This window comes from Lissotriton vulgaris, chromosome 9 (assembly GCF_964263255.1).
Source record: "Lissotriton vulgaris chromosome 9, aLisVul1.2, whole genome shotgun sequence".
NCBI lineage: Eukaryota > Metazoa > Chordata > Amphibia > Caudata > Salamandridae > Lissotriton > Lissotriton vulgaris.
This window is the reverse complement of record NC_141697.1, coordinates 35,704,355-35,726,313: the sequence shown is the minus strand read 5'-3', so window position 1 is coordinate 35,726,313 and position 21,959 is coordinate 35,704,355. Positions and strand designations below refer to the sequence as shown.

General features: G+C 47.9%; 1 protein-coding gene across 1 annotated transcript in view; it reads right to left on the bottom strand.

Annotated features, from left to right (window-relative positions):
* Window positions 1-21,959, bottom strand: part of PRKD1 (protein kinase D1) — a 929,258-nt gene that overhangs the window by 198,899 nt on the left and 708,400 nt on the right. The window contains exons 5-6 of the mRNA XM_086936991.1: window positions 14,911-15,121; window positions 3,329-3,406 (exon numbers count right to left, since the gene is read on the bottom strand). Of these exons, the coding sequence (XP_086793117.1) occupies window positions 3,329-3,406; window positions 14,911-15,121 (289 nt within the window). The remainder of the gene's footprint in view (window positions 1-3,328; window positions 3,407-14,910; window positions 15,122-21,959) is intronic.

The window sequence follows — 21,959 nt, the reverse complement described above, 5'->3', positions numbered from 1 at the left end:
TACTTCACTTCTGCTTGCCTCTTCTACCCCAGGGGCACCTGGCCATTCTAACTTACCCCTGTCTGCTTTCCATACTACACTTCTTCTCTCTACCACACCTCCTCTTCCCCTCTCAACCACACCTTTCTCCCTCACTCCCAGGCTTTCTTTTTCCCTCTCCCCCACACAATGTCTCCTCCCCACCTCACCTTCACTTTTCCCTCCTACAACTTTCTCCCTCTCAACCACACCTCCACTTTCTCTTTCTGCCACTCTTCCTCTTCACCTCTCTTGCACAGCTTGTTCCATCTCTACTACACTTTCTCTCTCTCCCTCTACGAAAGCTTGATCCTTCCATCACAGCTTGCTCCCTCTTGGCCACACCTCCCTTCTCTCTACCACACCCTAATCCCTCTCTACCACACCTCTCTTCTCCTGTCTACCACTGCTCCTCTTCCCACTGTTACCACAGTTTGCTCCCTCTCTACCACACCTCTCTTCTCTCTACCACACCTCTCTTCTCTCTACCACACCTCTCTTCTCCGCTCTACTACTCCTCCTCTTCCCACTGTTACCACAGTTTGCTCCCTCTCGACCACACCTCTCTTCTCTCTACCACACCTCTCTTCTCTCTACCACACATCTCTTCTCTCTACCACACCTCTCTTCTCTCTACCACACCTCTCTTCTCTATACCACACCTCTCTTCTCTCTACCACACCTCTGTTCTCTCTACCACACCTCCCTTCTCTCTACCACACCACCCTTCTCTCTACCACACCACCCTTCTCTCTACCACACCCTAATCCCTCTCTACCACTCCTCCTCTTCCCACTGTTACCACAGCTTGCTCCCTCCCTACCACACCTCTCTTTTCCGCTCTACTACTCCTCCTCTTCCCACTGTTACCACAGTTTGCTCCCTCTCGGCCACACCGCTCTTCTCTCTACCACACCTCTCTTCTCTCCACCACACCTCTCTTCTCTATACCACACCTCTCTTCTCTCTACCACACCTCTCTTCTCTCCACCACACCTCTCTTCTCTCCACCACACCTCTCTTCTCTCCACCACACCTCTCTTCTCTATACCACACCTCTCTTCTCTCTACCATACCTCTCTTCTCTCTACCACACCTCTCTTCTCTCTACCACACCTCTCTTCTCTCGACCACACCTCTCTTCTCTCGACCACACCTCTCTTCTCTCTACCACACCTCTCTTCTCTATACCACACCTCTCTTCTCTCTACCACACCTCTCTTCTCTCCACCACACCTCTCTTCTTTCCACCACACCTCTCTTCTCTATACCACACCTCTCTTCTCTCTACCACACCTCTCTTCTCTCTACCACACCTCTCTTCTCTCTACCACACTGCTCTTCTCTCTACCACACCTCTCTTCTCTCCACCACACCTCTCTTTTCTATACCACACCTCTCTTCTCTCTACCACACCTCTCTTCTCTCCACCACACCTCTCTTCTCTCCACCACACCTCTCTTCTCTATACCACACCTCTCTTCTCTCTACCACACCTCTCTTCTCTCTACCACACCTCTCTTCTCTCGACCACACCTCTCTTCTCTCTACCACACCTCTCTTCTCTATACCACACCTCCCTTCTTTCTACCACACGCAAATCCCTCTCTACCACACCTCTCTTCTCTATACCACACCTCCCTTCTCTCTACCACACGCTAATCCCTCTCTACCACACCTCTCTTTTCCACTCTACTACTCCTCGTCTTCCCACTGTTACCACAGTTTGCTCCCTCTCGGCCACACCGCTCTTCTCTCTACCACACCTTGTTCCCTCTCTGCCATTCCTTCTCTTCCCACCTTTACCACAGCTTACCCTCTCTTGACTGCACCTCTCTTCTCCCTACCACATCCGTTCCCTGTGCAACACAAATTCATTCCCTCCAAACCATCCTCTATTTCACTTAAACCACACTTAACCCCATCCCTAATTTGTCTCCATTTTCCCTCTCCGCTACATTTTGTTCAGTCTCTAAAACATCTTGCTCTCTATCTCCCACACCCCTTCATCCCCTCTCTTTCACACTTTTCTCCCTCTCTCCCACACCTTCTAATTCCCTCTCTACCATACTGTATTAAATCTGCTTTTCCTTTACCACACCCTTTTCCCTCTCTACCACACTGCTTCATTACCCCATTCCACAATTTATTGTCTCTCTACACAACTTGTTCCATCTCTACACCATCTTTACTTTTCCTCTAAACTACACTTTGCTCCTTCACTACAACATTTTGCTCTCTCGTACACCTCTTAATGCCCTCTCTACCACACTTTGCTCCCTTTTTACCCTAGCTTTTCTCTTCCTCTCTACAGTTGTTTTGTACCACACCTTGTTCCTTCTCTACCACACTGCCTAATGCCCTCCAAAACATCCTTTATTTCCTCTCTACCACACCGTGTCCTCGCTCTACCTAACCTCCACTTTCTCTCCCTAGTACACCTTGCTACCACTCTCTACCATGCCTTCTTATTTACTCTCCACTACACCTTTCTTTCTCTCTATCTCACATTACTCACTCTCTACGTCAGCCCTTTCCCTCTCTACCAAACATTGTTTACTCTCTACCACGCTTTGTGCCCTCTGTACAGCATTTCCACTTTCCATTACTACACCGCCTCTATCTCTACCTTCAGTCCATTTCTCCCCCTTTACCACAACCCCCCTTTCTCACTCTATCGCATCTTGTTTCCTCTCTATCACAACTCCACTTTCCATTCCTAACAAACATATTCTCTCTCTCTACCACACCTTGTTTCTTCTCTTCCAAATGTCCACTTTCCCTCTCCTGCACATATTGTCCCTGCAGTTTAAGTGCCTCTCTTTCTTTCTCTGCCAATCCCCAGTCTCATACCACACCTTGCTCCCAACTCTGCCACACCTCCACTTTCCCTTTCTACCACATCTCATGTTTACCTCTCTATCACACCTTGTTCCCCTCTCCCATATCTCCTCCTTCCCTTTACACCACCCATTGTTCCATCTCTACATACCCTTCTCTATCACTCCTCATTCCCCTTCTATGCACCTCGAGTGCTCCCCACTACATCTTGTTCCCTCTCCCAACAACATCCTTTTTCCTCTTTACTACCCCTTCTCTTCCACATCTCCAGTTTTTCTTCCTGCATCACCTCCTCACCCCCACACCTCACTTCATACTCAGCCCCCTTCTCACAGGTCTTTCTTCCCCTCTGGCCCTCCACTCATCGCTTCTCAACCCTCTCACCCATACACCATCAATATCAACTGCTCAACACCCCCTCCACCCCTGCTATCCCCACTTCACCCCATATGCAGTTCCTGATTGTTACCTCCATTGAAGGCCACTTCTCCCAGGCAGTTATTTGGCACTTTCGGTGAGCATCGCTTGTGACAGTTGAACTTACAATCTGAGTAAAAATCAAAAATATTTACATTATTACAGTGCAGGTTAATTAACTCACAGCTCCAACACTTGAGGAGTTCTGAGGCTCAACACCTATGAAATCACCACATGGCTCATGTTTCCTAATATGTAAAAAATGCCAGAAGCCTATTGGCCAGCACTAGGCTTGGTACGCTAACTCCGCCCACTTGCTTCATATTGGTCTGGTAACTCCACCTCAGAGCCCGTGGCCAGAAAAGATGTCTTGCCCTCCCACCATGGCTGTCTCTGAAGCAGCTCCTGGGGCCCGATGTAGGTAAATCCCATTTACCGAATTTGAAATACCGAATTTTACCGATTCGGTATTTCAAAATCGGTAAATGGGATGTAGGTCCCAACATCTGGAATCGTTACCGATTCCTTACAAATTCGGTATTTGAATCGGTATTTGCTATTGAATCCTATGGTCCTTTGAAGCCCATAGGATTAAAGTCAAATACCGAATCGGTATTTACCGAATCGGTAAATACCGAATTTGGCAAGGGTGCAGGGGGTGTCACTTTGACACCCTCTAGCACCCCCAAAACGGGCATGTGTGCAATGTGGCACATAGACATGCCCTAAGGGCACGTCTCTCTGTCACATGGCACATGTGTACAAGCACAGATGTGCATGTACACAGGAATCGGTATTTTACCATGGATTTGTATTCCATGGTAAAATACCGATTCTGTAAGCCATGTGCTGATGGAACATTGGCTACCTACATTGCATTTTCGGTAATTTTACCAAATCGTTATCATTACCGAATCGGTAAATATTACCGATTCGGTAAATTTACCGATTCGGTAATGATAACGATTCGGTAAAATTACCGAAAATGTGCCCCTACATCTCGATAGCCCTTTACCGATCGGAAACGGCCGAAAATCGGTATTTTCGGCCGATTCCGATCGGTAAAGGGCTACCTACATCGGGCCCCAGATCTCCAGCATCAATGGGACAAGGCAACTTTACTGTTGTGAGACTATGTGCGCTAGGACTCTTGCGGTTCTGGCTGGACTTAATGGAGGAAGTACGTAACTTGCTGGGAGGTCTTAAGGTGTGGCCATTAATGGTTATGACGTAATCAGAGGACAGTGTGTGATTGTAGGTTGAAGAATAAAGACATACATTTCAGAGCTCTGTGTGTGGTGTGTTCATTTTCATGCTCCCAGGCTGGGGAGGACGCTACAGCAGCCATCTTGGAAGGACCGCTCCAAGGGAGAGTCTGTCCTGAAACTAATATACCGCAAAAGCTCAAACGTCCTATGAATTAAATGGGATTACATGGGATTCCTTACAGTAGGGATCAGTACTGCGGTGCTATACATAGCTATATTTCAGCTTTTGTACTAAAATTATGAGAGTTAGGACCATGGGAGATAACCTATCTAATTGGGCAGGGTCCAAAATGCTTTGCAAAACTGCTAAACAAACTCTGAGCATGTAGTAAATAAACTCAAAGAATCTGAAAAGTGCTTCTGTTTTTGCGGGTTTCTATATTTAAAGGTTTAAACAACAATATTGACTTAGTGGCTTCACTTTGTATCTCAAACTTCCCATCAGGGCATTAACTGCCAGGAAATCAAGTTTATTAGCAAATTACTGCTTGGTTAACTCCCGCGCAGTTGTCGTGAAAGCAGCAAGTGTCTCTGAAATTCAACTGTACTGTAGAGGAAGGGAAACAGTACACCTCTTGCTCTTAAACAGGTTTGGGCAAAACTGTGTGGCTTTGTGGGGGATGACAGTGCATCAAGAAGGAAGTCATCTTCTAGAGACTCCTTGTGTAGTTGGACTCCGCAGTAAGCAGCCGCCCTTGCAACTATCTGCTGATAAGCACGAGTGTCTTCAAGAAGAGTGAGCTGGACAAAGATCCGGATCACTTGGCATTATGGGATCTGTATCATACGTGTCCCATGGGTCAGGATCTACTAATGGTTCTCATATACCCTTGGTGTTTGACCTTGGAGATCCTGGATGTGTAGCATCGAGAGGTTCATGATGTGGAGATGAAGAAGAAGGAGAGGATGGCGGAGGTGGTGATGATGATGAAGGAGGTTGTAGAGGATGATGAGTAGGGCTGGTAGCCTTGTCCTGTGTCCTCTTTTTGAGAGGCACAGGAAAGTCCAATTCCTTCTCTACAGTCAATTGCCTCTTTGGTGGGGGAGAGTCCTAATTTGTCTTAAATGTGGATTTTTCTCTGTCCAATGTCCATTTTCTTAAGGTTTTACTCAACGGGAACCATAGAGACTGAGGGTTGCTTCAAGGGTTTTGTCTCTGAGGTTTGGTATCAAGGCATTTGAAGATGAGGAAAGTTTTTGACTGGCACCGAGGGAGATGGAGTTGGTTGCTGTTTTGGTCCCGAGGGCTGGGTGGAGATCCGAGAATGTGCTCGATCTGAGGATGGCGATACAAAGCCTTGGTGGAAGTTTTCGGTGCCGGGCCCAAAGGCGTGGCATCCAAAGTATTTTTTTAGATTGGACCATGGCCAGATGGCAGTGGCGGTCTGACCACCTTTACCTTTAAGAGTGGAAAGGGCATGTGTTCGGAAGTCTTTTTGTGTGGTGGAGCAGGATCTGGGGCGACAGTATTCATGCGCTGCCCGATTGGCAGGGTGTGCTCCATTTCCTCCTCCACATCAGGGCCTGAGATCTCTTTGACAGCAGGCTCCAACTGGGCACGCTCCTAACCAAAAATGTCAGAAGTTTTGTTTTTTCGGCAGCAAGACATTTCCAGTTGATGCGCCCTTTGACCCTGAAGAGTCTTTTTTAACCAGAAAGACTTGAAAGTGACACTGTCAGCCTTTACAGTTTGTCGGTTAAGGAAGTCCTAGGATCCCAGCACTGGATAGTATTGCCTAATTTTGAACATAAGTGAGTTACGGAGGAGTATTTACTCAAGGCCCAGGACCTCTCAGGCCTCACAGGGAGTTCATGCAGGACAGTTTTGTGAGTTGATGCTCCTCCATTTCAGTTCAAGAAGGATAAATAAGAAGACAAGGATTCAAATCCTCTTTTTGAAAGCAGCTTTGTATATTTATTTTCAAAGAAACTTTTTGACAGGATTCAAATAATTCAGGCGATTCAACTAATTGAACAAAGGATGTCAGCCAACACGTGTTTCGCCCGTTCGGTCAAGTCGACCAGGGCTTTTTCAAGGCTTCTAATGTCTTGTAACTGTATAGCCAGATAAATATGTCATCTCTGACAGGGCGTGTCCCGTCCCTTTAGAGCATCTCTTGCACCGATTTTCAGTAAGGTTTCATCTTGTTTTTGTAGCGCGGTCCGGGGTTAATCCCATATCATGACTTGGTCACAGTCAGCCTTGCAGTGATTGAGTGAAAGGCAAACGTTTCCTTGCTCACTTTGCCACTGGATACCGGGCCTGGTAGTTTGATCTTGACTGTTCCCATGAGGAACAGGGTCAAGACTGATTTGCATATGTCTGGGTCAGAACTTGATTTGCGAAGCTAAGTAAAAGAACGATGATGGATTCAACCCAGATCTGAGACTGGGGGTGAGTGTCTGAAAAGTTTCCGCTCTCCGTCCATTATCCCCTTGTATTTGCTTTGTTCACCCTAAGTTGGCAGAGTGTGCTTAGACGTGGGTCCCTTGCTCACTTTGCCACTGGATTCAAGCTAGGCTAGTTGCTGAGTGGTGTTACCCCGAAACCGGCCCCAGATGCTTGTTTCCTGTCCAGAGAAGTCCTGGCTTGGCAGTTCAGGCTAGACTGTTCCCATAAGGGAAAAGGCTCAAGACTGATTTGCATGTGGCTGGGTCTGAACTGGGGTGGCGAAGTGAGCTAAAGAATGATGATGAATTCAACCCAGATCTGTGACTGTGGGTGAGTGTATGAAAAGTTTCAGCACTCTGTCCATCATCTCCTTGTGTTTGCCAAGACCAGTGTGCCCTGTGAGGACGAGGAGAACGCTGGAGGTAGGTCCAGTGGGGGATTCTGTCATTTGGGTCCCTATAGCAGGTGTGAGGATGCTGCAGCAATCGTGTCATTGCCAATGTGCAGGGAAAGGTCAGCAACTCCCGTATTCCACAGGAGGGCTGCTGTTAAGTGACCCATAACCGTTGCTTCACCAATCGGGCAATTACCCGTGTGCAGGTTGTAAGTCAGCAACTCTGTATGCCAGGTGAGGCCACCGTTGAAGTAGGATACCATGCCGATTGGGCTGTAATCCGTGTGTGGGGCTAAGTCGACAACCTATATGCCAGGTAGGAAGTGAAGATTTCTATTGTGCTGAACGGGTCACAGCGAGCGTACAGAATGGAGAGGGTGACACCGTATGCCAGGGACAAGGCAAAGAGTGTGGTCTGGTCAAGACTGTCATCGTGAGGAGGAGGCGGTGTAGTGACCTGGGAGGTCGCAATCCCCAACTGAGGACAACCCCCCTTTCAAGCCCGTGGGAAGGATTCCAAAACATTTATCAGCATCGGAGGAGCATAGTCGACTCCCCATCCCCAAACCTCCCCTTGATCCCGACCCCTCCTACCCTGGTTGTAGAGGCACTTACCGGAGACAATCCCTGCACCTTCAGCACCCGCGTTAGGGTTGCTCAGAGACTCGGGTCACTCAGATCCTGCTGCTATGAGTAAGACTGATTTACAGGCCAGCTGGCTCCAGGGGAACTTGCCTGCCTTGTAGCGCTTTGGCGCTTGAACACTTTTGACTTTCATAAAGAGTCGGAGTGCGACTCCTGACACTCAGAGTACTAGTAGGGCTTAACCTTAATGTAACCTATAGTGAATAGGGAATAACCACTATGGCTAGCAGGAGGGGAGTAGGACTCAGGGACCCGCGTATAAAACACCAGAGCCCTGGCCTTAGGGACTGTGTACGTTGCTTCTGAATTTATATTTTACTTTGTGTTTGTATATGAAAACTCCTTTTTTAATAAAAGCAAGTATTTGACTGGACAATCATGTATTGCTGCTGCTCATGGTTTTTTGAGTTGTGAGCCTGTGCTCACCCCTGTGTCTATCTCTTCCCTCACCTCCCGAGAAGCCTTGGACTGCTTGACCCGTACTACCACTGAGAGCTAAGAGCCGAAGGGGTGCTTGGCCCAAGTGCTCAGAATCCATGGTAGGCCGGACCCCTGGACATCAGGAGTAAAAGGCCTCAAACTCAACCCTTTGGCCCCGTGGCCCTTGGAATGAGGTTCTGATACTGACTGAGCTGGGATTCTGATTGAGTGTCCCCTTTTCATGAGTTACCTCAAAGTCTGAGGTGAAAACTTTGGACCAGTGCATTGTCGGGTCAGGGAGGGATCACAAAAGTAGGATCATGCTGTTCCTCTTGTGTCAGGGTATAAGAGTCAGGGAAACCGAAACCAACTGTGCCCCATCAGGGGTTTTAAAGTTGGGGATCCATATATTGGATTGCAATGCCCTCACACACCCTTTCAGGTGTCATGCTTCATCATATTGGCTCCTCCTTGTTGGGTAGGCGGTGCAACACCCAACGGGCTCCCTGTAGTAGGGGCTCTTTATCGGAGATCTTTTATCCAATAGCCGTATGGTGAAGTGCGGTTGTGGGGCCAGAACTGTGTAGATGTAGGAAGGTACACAAAATAGGGTTCAGAGTACCTTGAAGGCCAAACTTTATACTGTGGGTCTCCGAGCCTAGGTAAAAACAAACAACAGGCCTCTCACCCAAGAGTAATGTCTCGGGTTGGAGTGTCCTTGTTGAGAAGTGTAGGTCAACATGTTTCTTGCTCTAAGTGTGTTCCACTTGCGATTCTTCAGGAACTAAAAATAGTGACATCAAATAGTCATCACAGTAAACATGTTTATTTATTAGTGTACCTGTTTGGACCTGGATCTACCCAATTCTGTACCCGGTGGAGTGGGTAGGTCGTGGGCGCAGCGCAGAACGCTGAACCTTAGTTACACATAGGAGCAAAGCCTTATGCGTGCCCCACTGGGTGCTGTTGAAGCCTGGTTATTTTACAGAATTGGGTAGACCTACACTTCTCAACAAGGACACTCCAACGATAAAGTGCCCCTACTTCAGGGAGCCCGTTGGGTATTGCACCGCCGACCCAACGAGGACAGCCCATATGATGAAGCATGACACCTGAGAGGGTGTGTGAGGGCATTACAATCCAACATATGGATTCCCAACTTTAAAACCCCTGATGGGGCACAGTTGGTTCCAGTTTCCCTGACTCTTATTCCCTGACACAAGAGGAACAACACATCTTACTTTTTGAATCTTTACACTGGGGCCCTAGTATGCTGGATCTCCCACCTTCCTTAGAGAGGAAAAAGCCCCCTAGTCCCTTTTTTGTACACAGGGATCACAAGTTGCCTCGAAACTGAAACCTATACCATGAAAAACAACTTGTACGGTCCGTGCGCAACACTAGAAAGCCAAACCGCGCACATCGTGTGATCTAGAACAGCATATAGTACAAACAGTTATGTTATACAGAACTTAAGTGCACCTTGAAGAGACCTAGAGGTGCCTAGAAGAGCACTTGGAGTTTCCTTGAAAAGCACACAAGGTTACATCGAAGAGCCCTAAACTGTCTGTGAAAAACATCTGAAGCAGCTTTGAAGAGGCCCTGGAGCTGCCAGAAGAAGATGCTTTAAAGAGCAGATATCTGGAGAGCATTTAAGGTTTCCAGGAAGAGCCCCTGAAGGCTCTTTCCCAGCACAAGACGACCGCCTAAAAGACACATTTGTCCAGCTTCAAGTGCACTTCTCCGGGCTGCTATCAACTCTGCCAGGCATGCTCCACTATCAGAAGTTGTACAGCCGTGAAATATGTCCCTTTACTGTCTGACATCAACAATTACAAACAAATGTGGGCGAATCAGAAGGAATACTTTGATTTCAGACAGAATGGACGATGACACCTGCTCTTCGGATAGTGAATATATTGAATGAACGCTGACTGCTTTATCAGGCTTATGAGTGGTCTTACAAGGAGACTGGTCGATAGCCCCAGTGATCCTGTAGCCCCACTCATAGTGAACTGACAACACTCCAAGGGTGGAGTTTGGTGAAAGAAGGGGGCAGGGCTTTAAGTGGGCCGGGTCTCACCGGTGCTGAGCACAGGCGGCCCGTTTTTAGGTCGAGCCTAGCGCAGCGCGCATGCGCTGCTGTATGGGAGGCTTCTTGTAAGCACTCCAAACTTCCCCGAGACTTCTTCGTGTGGGTCTGGCAACTCCCACAGATTCCATTGGCCTTTGCGTGTGGCTTTCAATAATGAAAGCACGCAAATGGCCGTAGACGGGTGCATGTCTCGCCTATTCTCTGAACGTTCACTCCCATGGCGTTTGGGTCTCTGGAGCGAGCAGCGGCGCGCAGGGTGCCAGCTGCATTCCTGGATCATGTTACTAATTAACACAGCGCGGTCGTTTTCACATTCGTAGCGGCGCTTGTTACTATTGAAAATGTTTTGCGTTCTCCTGTTAATGGTTGCAATCCAGCACCCGTTTGGCTATGTACCTGGATCAGAGAACCTTGTGGTCTGTAGTAAGCCTTGTAAGCTTGAAAACTTGCACTTTCCATTGTGCCAGGCTGCACCGTACCCTTTTCTTGATGAATACACGCATTTGAAAACAAGACACTGTTCCCTTTCTTTGGCGGTACTCTCACTAATGCTGTTGAATCACCATGGTGTTTGCTTTGCTCTGTATTATTTTAGATATCCACGGCATCTGTGAACCTTTGGGCGTCAGAAAACTCATACCGTATCGAGTGATACACAGTAACAAAGTTCAGGTGGCAAGATTCAAACCCCACATATTTCTTCAGTTTACTACATTACGTGCAATTGATCACAAAGATCTACACCTACTGGATGACTCTCAAACCTCCCAAGGGACAACACAATCGCAGCTGCCACGAGTGGGTTGGTGAGATGTGCTGGTAAAGAAAGCCTGAGCCCTCTCAGCCTCGTCTCGGCTAAGGATGAGGCACATTTTGTAAAGCTCAGGGCGTAATATAACAAGCATTTACAATGCAATAGGACTCGCCTTTACGCAAGATTAAGCTATAGGCATTGTAAATTACAATGCCTTTTATTTATGTTTTAAAAACCAAAACATAAATAAAAGGCATTGTCATTTACAATGCCTATAGCTTAAACTTGTGTAAAGACGAGACCTATTGCATTGCAAATGCTTGTTTCCGACTGCAGTGACAGCAGGCACATCATGTGCGTGTGTTCACACTGCTCACTTCCCACTAGTGGAGAAGTTATGTCATGCCAAAGGGGGATTGTAGAGGAAGGGAAATCCTTTAAAGAGAGTCATTTTCTCTCTGGATTTCGCTTCTCTTTTTGAAACTCAGGAGCAGCAACATTGTCGTGGTGTCACCAGGGCTTTAAGTGGAAGCTTTTTCAATATTATATACAAGCCACAGTTGCTGCTTATTTATCTCATGTAACTTACAACCATTGACAAAGCCAATAGTCCTGACCTGTAGGTATGATGTTACTTGTTGTATAACATATCTGGATGCAATGACAGAAACAGCAAAATACAAGTCGGGCCGCACACCTATGGTAAGCACAGATGTTAAGCCACGCCCTTAATTACATTTGCCACGCCCCTTTGAGAGACGCCCTAGTTTATTCAACCCACTTAAAGCCCTGGAAGGGGGCAGTGGTAAAGGGAGAGAGAATCACTGGGCCCTATCTCCAAAGGCGGTAAAGCACCCCGCCTGGTCGGGTAAGCAGATGGCAGGATACAAGTACTATGTAAACTATTGACAAACACTAAACAAGAATTTGAGGATTTGGTAAAGCAACGCTGTAAACATGGTTGTTTAGCAGTTAAGTCTAACGGAATGGCTCGCCAGTCTCCGGGTGATGGCTTACTGCATCAAGTCCCAAAATCCACCAAGAACCAGGCATGGAGCCCAGGAAACCCCAGAGAGGTGAGGTACTGCAACTGAAGAGGGAAGTGGGAAAATACCAAGAGAAAAGCAAAAAATGCAAAGCATTTAATTAACAGCGAACCTACTCGCGAGGGAACCAGAAAAGGAAGAAAAACAACGAAGGTGGAGGTATGCAAAGACGGGTGATGAGCTAAATATGAGATATAGAGAAAATCATACAGAACGAACAATCCATGGGGTCCATTCATATCCTAGGATTTTAAATTATTCGGAAGTACGTTTACGACACACATGTTTTGAAACCATACAGAAATAGAATTCAAAATCTTATGCAAATTATTTTGCTTGTTTTTTTTTATAATAGCCATCTCTAAACTGCAGAAATCTAGAAATTGACACCACTGCTTGTGCGCCCTGGGTGGTTTGCTGTCAATCCAGGATTTCACAATACAGCTTCTTGATAAAACTATTGCAACCAATAAAATTATTTCATATAACATTGGTAAGCGTAGGGAGAACCTAAGCAGAATTGGGTGAGTGGATCTTTGTTAAGTGGGAAATTGGTCTGTTCAAGCTGTTCAGTTGCTGGACTATATTACCCCAATAGTCTCCAATTTTGTACAATTAATAAAAATGTGAATAGTATCAGCGTCAGGCTCCCCGCACCAGAAGCATTGAGAGTCCGGCCCGAGGTACCAAGAATAGAGCCTTGTAGGCGTCTAAAAGATTTCCTGTATCAAATTATAGCGCTGGGATGTGAAGCATTAAACACTGAGAACCTCATGTCTCAACACAAATCTCTCAAGAATATCATCTTCTGAGATAACATCCCCCACTTTATCAATTCCTCCTTCTTCTGGGTAGAACATAGTGTCTGTCGCTCTCACTTAAATTGCTGGTAAAAACTCCTAAATGTTTAATTTTTGTATAAAATGTGGGGAGCTATACAATAAAGAAACAAAAGCAATGTGTGAAAAATCTGGAAATAAAGAATTATGCCAGAGAGAGTAATAGTTGGTAGATTTTGGTATCTCAAGATATTATGCGATTGAACACCGTACATGAGAATAGCCGGCTAGAAAATTGAAATGTGTCCACTTGAAATATAAAGGATCAAAAAAGCCAACAGAGGATGATGGGTCATCAGATGGAGCTTAAAGTAGGGTCAAATTCCTACTAAAGCCTAAGGGACATATTTAGAAGGCCCTTGAGCCGCCGGTGCGTCTCTTTTCGTGAGATACCGGCAACACTGTGTGATGCCCCATGTTTACAAGTTTGTGGCATTGTAAATATGTCCCTTTATCACGCATAACTTTGCGTGAAAGGGCCATGCCATGGACGTTGCTGTGGGTGTTCCCATGCAACACCCATAAATTCTGCCACATACCCAAATGCACAATGTTTCGTAAACCTGGAAATGCGTCGGAATGCTACACCTCCACAGGGGAGGCTTAAAGAGGGGCAACGAGGAGAAATGTTTTCATTTCTCCTCGTTGTTTCCTCTTTCTGTGTGTGCTGCCTTCAGTACACACAGAAAGAGGAAAACGCCTCTTAGGATTGTTTTGTGCGGGAAGGTGTCCCTTCCTGCACAAAAACAATCACCCCAGCAACGCAGGCACACTTGCACGTGGGTAATTAATACACGTGGGGTATTGGCGAGTGCCAGGACCCCACATTGCACAGTACACTTGGCTGAGGACTGTGATCGGTGAGCCAAAGTGGTTGCGGGGTACCTTGTGGCTGCAGAGAGCCTAAGTCTGTCTCCTCCAGCAGATGGAGATGGTGTATTAATTACCCACATTTCTGTTGTTCACATCTGAATACGGCCAGTATAGCCATCTTGCTTTACATGTGTGTGGTATACGTATTTACAGAGTGACTTGTACGAATATTTGGTCCTGAAGCAAGCCTTGAACTCCGTTTGGAGTCCCACAAAGGCAGAAAAGTGTTGCTCTTTAAGGGGGTATATTTGCTTTGAACCTCCTGTCCTCTTCTTTTTAATCCTATCCAAGGACACTACTGAATAAATAATTTGAGCCCTAGAGATAGTTTTAACCCATCATGCACTATTTCACTGCACTCTGTCCCTTGCTCACCTAAATCACTTTGTGGCATCCCTCTGCCTGAAAACACCTCAGCTCCTCTCTACCCACTACACTAGGCGGAGAGTCGTAGCCCACATCTGGGCCCTTGCAACCCCAATGTGCGGAGGGAGCCCAATGATGAACCGTGATTCTTTGGGTCCCGACTCTTCTACATCTCCTGGGTCCAATCTCGACTTACGTCGTGGTTCGTAATCCCCTATCTTAATATATGGTCCGATCACCCCCTTGGGGACCACTGTGTATTGGTGCTACTGACTGTTCTATGTCCAAAGTATTTGGTGCATTGTGTGTATCTCCGGGTAGGAGATACCGTAAAGTGTTAGTGAGTGATTGTAATAAATATCTATTTTTAGAAGTACAGAGCTTTCTATGGTTATCTAAACCGCTAAAATCACCATAAGGGTCGCCAGGATTAGTGCAGGGTGCTATACTTACATACGTGAGCACAATATACTAACCTAGCTTCTCACACCATGTGAGAACACACTCACCCTTGCACTGCAGCCCCGTGAGTTCCCACTCACCCTTGCACTGCAGCCCCTGCCGGAAGAGGCCTTTCAGCAGCTTCTTGCACCACTGGCACACCGTGGGCCGCGTGTACGAGTGGATGACGAAGGTGTGCGGCACTTTGACCTTGGACAGCAGAATCTTGTCCAGCTGGATGGGGCGTCCGATGTACGACTGGGAGTTGGAGCGCTTCTCCCGGCCCATGAATGTTTCTGAAGGGGACTTCTGCTGTGGGTTCAAAAAGAAGGGTGACGTCAGAGAGGTGGTAAGCAATGCAGCATCAGATCAGCAAGATAGGATGAGCCTTGGCCCAGGTCAGCAACACTGAAACCCCTAATCGTCATCTCTGAAACACTGCAAACACCCAGCACCACGCCAACACTGATGCAAACACCAATACACCCCCACCCAGGATATGAAAATTGCAAACAACAAAACACCCATTTCCAAGTCAGCAACACTACAAACATGTAAGCATCCAATCTGAGGCTGCACGCAGTGTGCCCATATAAAAGGGCGGCCACCTTAGTGCCGCAATACGGCACGTCTCCACACTCTAGTCGTGGGGACCCCCGGGGAGTTCCCAAAAGTCCGGCACTGAGGCCACATCACTTCCGGTGCTCAGAGGGTCGGACGAGGTACTTATACCTGCCCCCGCCCACTGGCCTTACTCTTTGTTTCTCCTTGTCACGCCGTCTCCCTCCCTACCGCATACCCTGCGTGCTGGCTGGCGGGTTCGGCCAGGTAGGGAACATGTTAATTTTGTGTTGCAGGTGGAGTTACAGGGTGATCCGTAGGCTCATTGGTACATAAGGAACAGAACAGGGGTGCCCTATGCCAAAACCCAGGAGTCTTTACGGCAGGACCCTGGATGAAAACGTCAGTGCCCTCTAGTCCTTCAGGTGTTTGTAAGCCTGAGCAACCGGGGGCCTGCCTTCCAACGCTCCACCCCTAAAAAGGTGAGTACGGTCATGGACCCACTGCCACACCAGAAACTCTGCAAACAGCCAAGCAACACCACGTACCAAGTCAGCAATGCTGAAACACTAAAAAACCACTGCCACACCAGAATCTCTGCAGATAGCTAAGCACCACGTACCAAGTCAGCAATGCTGAAACACTAAAAAACCACTGCCACACCAGAAACTCTGCAGATAGCTAAGCACCACGTACCAAGTCAGCAATGCTGAAACACTAAAAAACCACTGCCACACCAGAATCTCTGCAGATAGCTAAGCACCACGTACCAAGTCAGCAATGCTGAAACACTAAAAAACCACTGCCACACCAGAAACTCTGCAGATAGCTAAGCACCACGTACCAAGTCAGCAATGCTGCAAGCACTCGAAAACCACTGCCACACCAGAATCTCTGCAGATAGCTTAGCACCACGTACCAAGTCAGCAATGCTGAAACACTAAAAAACCACTGCCACACCAGAATCTCTGCAGATAGCTAAGCACCACGTACCAAGTCAGCAATGCTGAAACACTAAAAAACCACTGCCACACCAGAAACTCTGCAGATAGCTAAGCACCACGTACCAAGTCAGCAATGCTGAAACACTAAAAAACCACTGCCACACCAGAATCTCTGCAGATAGCTAAGCACCACGTACCAAGTCAGCAATGCTGAAACACTAAAAAACCACTGCCACACCAGAAACTCTGCGGATAGCTAAGCACCACGTACCAAGTCAGCAATGCTGCAAGCACTCGAAAACCACTGCCACACCAGAATCTCTGCAGATAGCTTAGCACCACGTACCAAGTCAGCAATGCTGAAACACTAAAAAACCCCTGCCACACCAGAATCTCTGCAGATAGCTAAGCACCACGTACCAAGTCAGCAATGCTGAAACACTAAAAAACCACTGCCACACCAGAAACTCGCAAGATAGCTAAGCACCACGTACCAAGTCAGCAATGCTGCAAGCACTCAAAAACCACTGCCACACCAGAAACTCTGCAGGCAGCCAAGTCACACGTACCAAGTCAGCAATGCTGCAAACACTCAAAGGCCCACTGCCACACCAGAATCTCTGCAGATAGCTAAGCACCACGTACCAAGTCAGCAATGCTGCAAGCACTTAAAAACCACTGCCACACCAGAAACTCTGCAGGCAGCCAAGCACCACGTACCAAGTCAGCAATGCTGCCAACACTCAAAGGCCCACTGCCACACCAGAAACTCTGCAGGCAGCCAAGCACCACATACCAAGTCAGCAATGCTGCAAACACTCAAAGGCCCACTGCCACACCAGAAACTCTGCAGGCAGCCTAGCACAACATACCAAGCCAGCAATGCTGCAAACACTCAAAGGCCCACTGCCACACCAGAAACTCTACAGGCAGCCAAGCACAACATACCAAGTCAGCAATGCTGCAAACACTCAAAGGCCCACTGCCACACCAGAAACTCTGCAGGCAGCCAAGCACCACGTACCAAGTCAGCAATGCTGCAAACAAGTCAGCAATGCTGCAAACAAGTCAGCAATGCTGCAAACACTCAAAGGCCCACTGCCACACCAGAAACTCTGCAGACAGCCAAGCACCACGTACCAAGTCAGCAATGCTGCAAACACTCAAAGGCCCACTGCCACACCAGAAACTCTGCAGGCAGCCAAGCACCACGTACCAAGTCAGCAATGCTGCAAACAGTAAAAAACCACTGCAACACTAGAAACCCTGCAGATAGCCAAGCACCAAATACCGAGTCAGCAATGCTGGAAACACTCAAAAACCACTGCAACACTAGAAACTCTGCAAACAGCCAAGTACAAAGCAAGCAATGCTGCAAACACTTAAAGACCCTCTGCGACACCGGTAAAACTACAAGCACCACGTACCAAGTCAGCAATGCTGAACACACTCAAAGACCCACTGCCACACTACAAACTCTGCAAACATCCAAGCACCAAGTACAGAGCAAGCAATGCTGGAAACACTCAAAGACCCTATGCCACACCGGAAAATCTACAAACACCCAAGCACCACGTACCGAATCAGCAATGCTGCAAACACTCAAAAACCCACTGCCACACTACAAACTCTACAAACAGTCAAGCACCAAGTACAGAGCAAACAATGTTGTAAACACTCAAAGACCCACTGCCACACTACAAACTCTGCAAACAGCCAAGCACCAAGTACTGAGCAAACAATGCTGTAAACACTCAAACAACCTCTGCTACACCTCAAAGTCTACAAACGTCCAAGTACTGAGTCAGCAATGTTTCAAACACTCAAAGACCCACTGCCACACCAGAAAATCTACAAACACCAAAGCATCAAATAACGTGCCAGCAATGCTGCATACAATCAATGACCTCAGACCACACGAGAAAATCTACAAACACTCAAGCACCAAAAACCGTACCAGCAATGCTGCACACAATCAATGACATTAGACTACACCAGAAACTCTACAAGCATCCAAGAACCAAGTACTGTCTCAGCAATGCTGCACACGAACAAAGTCTTCATACCAGACCAGAAAATCTACAAACACCCAATCAACGCGTACTGTGTCAGCAATGCTGCACACAAAGACCCCGTACCACACTGAAAACTTCACAATCACCCTATCACCAAGTACCATGTCAGCAATGTTGCACATAATCAGAAACCCCAGATCACAGAAACTCTGCAAACACTAGTGCAACAAGCAGGGTCAGCAATGCTGCACAAAAAGACCCTCCTCCTCACCAAAACCTCTGCAACGCCCAGGCACCAAGTGCTGTGTCGTAAATACTCAAAGACTCTCCCCCACATTGAAATCTCTGCAAACACCCAAGCAGCAAGGGCTGTGTCAGCAATGCTGCACACACTCAAATACCCGAAAATACCCCCGAGAAACTCTACAAACACCCGGGCAGTAAGTGCTGTGTCAGCAATGCCACACACACTCAAAGACCCGAAAACACACCAGAAACTCTACAAACACCCAGGCAGCATGTGCGGTGTCAGCAATGCCGCACACACTAAAAGACCCGAAAACACACCAGAAACTCTACAAACACCTGGGCAGCAAGTGCGGTGTCAGCAATGCCCCACACACTCAAAGACCTGAAAACACCCCAGAAACTGTACAATCACCAGGGCAGCAAGTGCAGTGTCAACAATGCCGCATACACTAAAAGTCTCGAAAAAACACACCAGAAACTCTACAATCACCCGGGCAGCAAGTGCGGTGTCAGCAATGCCGCACACACTCAAAGACCCGAAAACACCCCAGAAACTGTACAATCACCCGGGCAGCAAGTGCGGTGTCAGCAATGCCGCACACACTCAAAGACCCGAAAACACCCCAGAAACTCTACAATCATCTGGGCTGCAAGTGCGGTGTCAGCATTGCCACACACACTCAAAGTCTCAAAAACACACCAGAAACTCTACAATCACCTGGGCAGCAAGGGCGGTGTCAGCAATGCCGCATATACTCAAAGACCCAAAAACCCACCAGAAACTCTACAAACACCCAGCCAGCAAGTGCGGTGTCAGCAATGCCGCAAACACTCAAAGACCCGAAATCACACCAGAAACTCTACAAACACCCAGACAGCAAGTGCGGTGTCAGCATTGCCACACACACTCAAAGCCCCGAAAACACCCCAGAAACTGTACAATCACCTGGGCAGCAAGTGCAGTGTCAGCAATGCCACACACACTCAAAGAACCGAAAACACACCAGAAACTCTACAAACACCCGGGCTGCAAGTGCTGTGTCAGCAATACCGCACACACTCAAAGACCCGAAAACACACCAGAAACTCTACAAACACCCGGGCAGCAAGAGCGGTGTCAGCAATGCCGCACACACTCAAAGACCCGAAAACACACCAGAAACTCTACAAACACCCGGGCAGCAAGTGCTGTGTCAGCAATGCCGCACACACTCAAAGACCCGAAAACACACCAGAAAATCTACAAACACCCAGGCAGCAAGTCCGGTGTCAGCAATGCCGCACACACTCAAAGACCCGAAAACACACCAGAAAATCTACAAACACCCAGGCAGCAAGTCCGGTATCAGCAATGTCTCAAACACTCAAAGACCCGAAAACACACCAGAAACTCTATAAACACCCAGGCAGCAAGTGCGGTGTCAGCAATGCCGCAAACACTCAAAGACCCGAAATCACACCAGAAACTCTACAAACACCCAGACAGCAAGTGCGGTGTCAGCATTGCCACACACACTCAAAGACCCGAAAACACACCAGAAACTCTACAAACACCCAGGCAGCAAGTGCGGTGTAAGCAATGCCGCACACACTCAAAGACCAGAAAACACCCCAGAAGCTATACAAACACCCAGGCAGCAAGTGCGATGTCAGCAATGCCGCACACACTCAAAGACCCGAAAACACCCCAGAAACTGTACAATCAACTGGCTAGCAAGTGCAGTGTCAGCAATGTCGCATACACTCAAAGTCTCGAAAACACACCAGAAACTCTACAATCACCAGGGCAGCAAGTGTGGTGTCAGCAATGACGCACACACTCAAAGGCTCAAAAACCCACCAGAACCTCTACAAACACCCAGGCAGCAAGTGCGGTGTAAGCATTGCCGCACACACTCAAAGACCCGAAAACACACCAGAAACTCTACAAACACCCAGGCAGCAAGTGCAGTGTCAGCAATGCCGCACACACTCAAAGACCCGAAAACACACCAGAAACTCTACAATCACCCAGGCAGCAAGTGCGATGTCAGCAATGCCGCACACACTCAAAGACCCGAAAACACCCCAGAAACTGTACAATCACCTGGGCAGCAAGTGCGGTGTCAGCAATGCCGCATACACTCAAAGTCTCGAAAACACACCAGAAACTCTACAATCACCCGGGCAGCAAGTGCGGTGTAAGCAATGACGCACACACTCAAAGACCCAAAAACCCACCAGAAACTCTACAAACACCCGGGCAGCAGGTGCGGTGTCAGCAATGCCACACACACTCAAAGACCTGAAAACACACCAGAAACTCTACAAACACCCGGGCAGCAAGTGCGGTGTCAGCAATGCCGCACACACTCAAAGACCTGAAAACACACCAGAAACTCTACAATCACCCGGGCAGCAAGTGCGGTGTCAGCAATGCCGCACACACTCAAAGCCCCAAAAACACCCCAGAAGCTATACAAACACCCAGGCAGCAAGTGCGATGTCAGCAATGCCGAACACACTCAAAGACCCGAAAACACCCCAGAAACTGTACAATCACCTGGGCAGCAAGTGCGGTGTCAGCAATGCCGCATACACTCAAAGTCTCGAAAACACACCAGAAACTCTACAATCACCCGGGCAGCAAGTGCGGTGTCAGCATTGCCACACACACTCAAAGACCCGAAAACACACCAGAAACTCTACAAACACCCAGGCAGCAAGTGCGGTGTCAGCAATGCCGCACACCCTCAAAGACCCGAAAACACACCAGAAACTCTACAAACACCCAGGCAGCAAGTGCGGTGTCAGCAATGCCGCACACACTCAAAGACCCGAAAACACACCAGAAACTCTACAAACACCCAGGCAGCAAGTGCTGTGTCAGCAATGCCGCACACACTCAAAGACCCGAAAATACACCAGAAAATCTACAAACACCCAGGCAGCAAGTCCGGTGTCAGCAATACGGCACACACTCAAAGACCCGAAAACACACCAGAAAATCTACAAACACCCAGACAGCAAGTCCGGTGTCAGCAATGCCGCACACACTCAAAGACCCGAAAACTCCCCAGAAACTGTACAATCACCAGGGCAGCAAGTGCGGTGTCAGCAATGCCGCATACACTAAAAGTCTAGAAAACACACCAGAAACTCTACAATCACCCGGGCAGCAAGTGCGGTGTCAGCAATGACGCACACACTCAAAGACCTGAAAACACACCAGAAACTCTACAAACACCCGGGCAGCAAGTGCGGTGTCAGCAATGCCGCACACACTCAAAGACCTGAAAACACACCAGAAACTCTACAATCACCCGGGCAGCAAGTGCGGTGTCAGCAATGCCGCACACACTCAAAGTCTCGAAAACACACCAGAAACTCTACAATCAACTG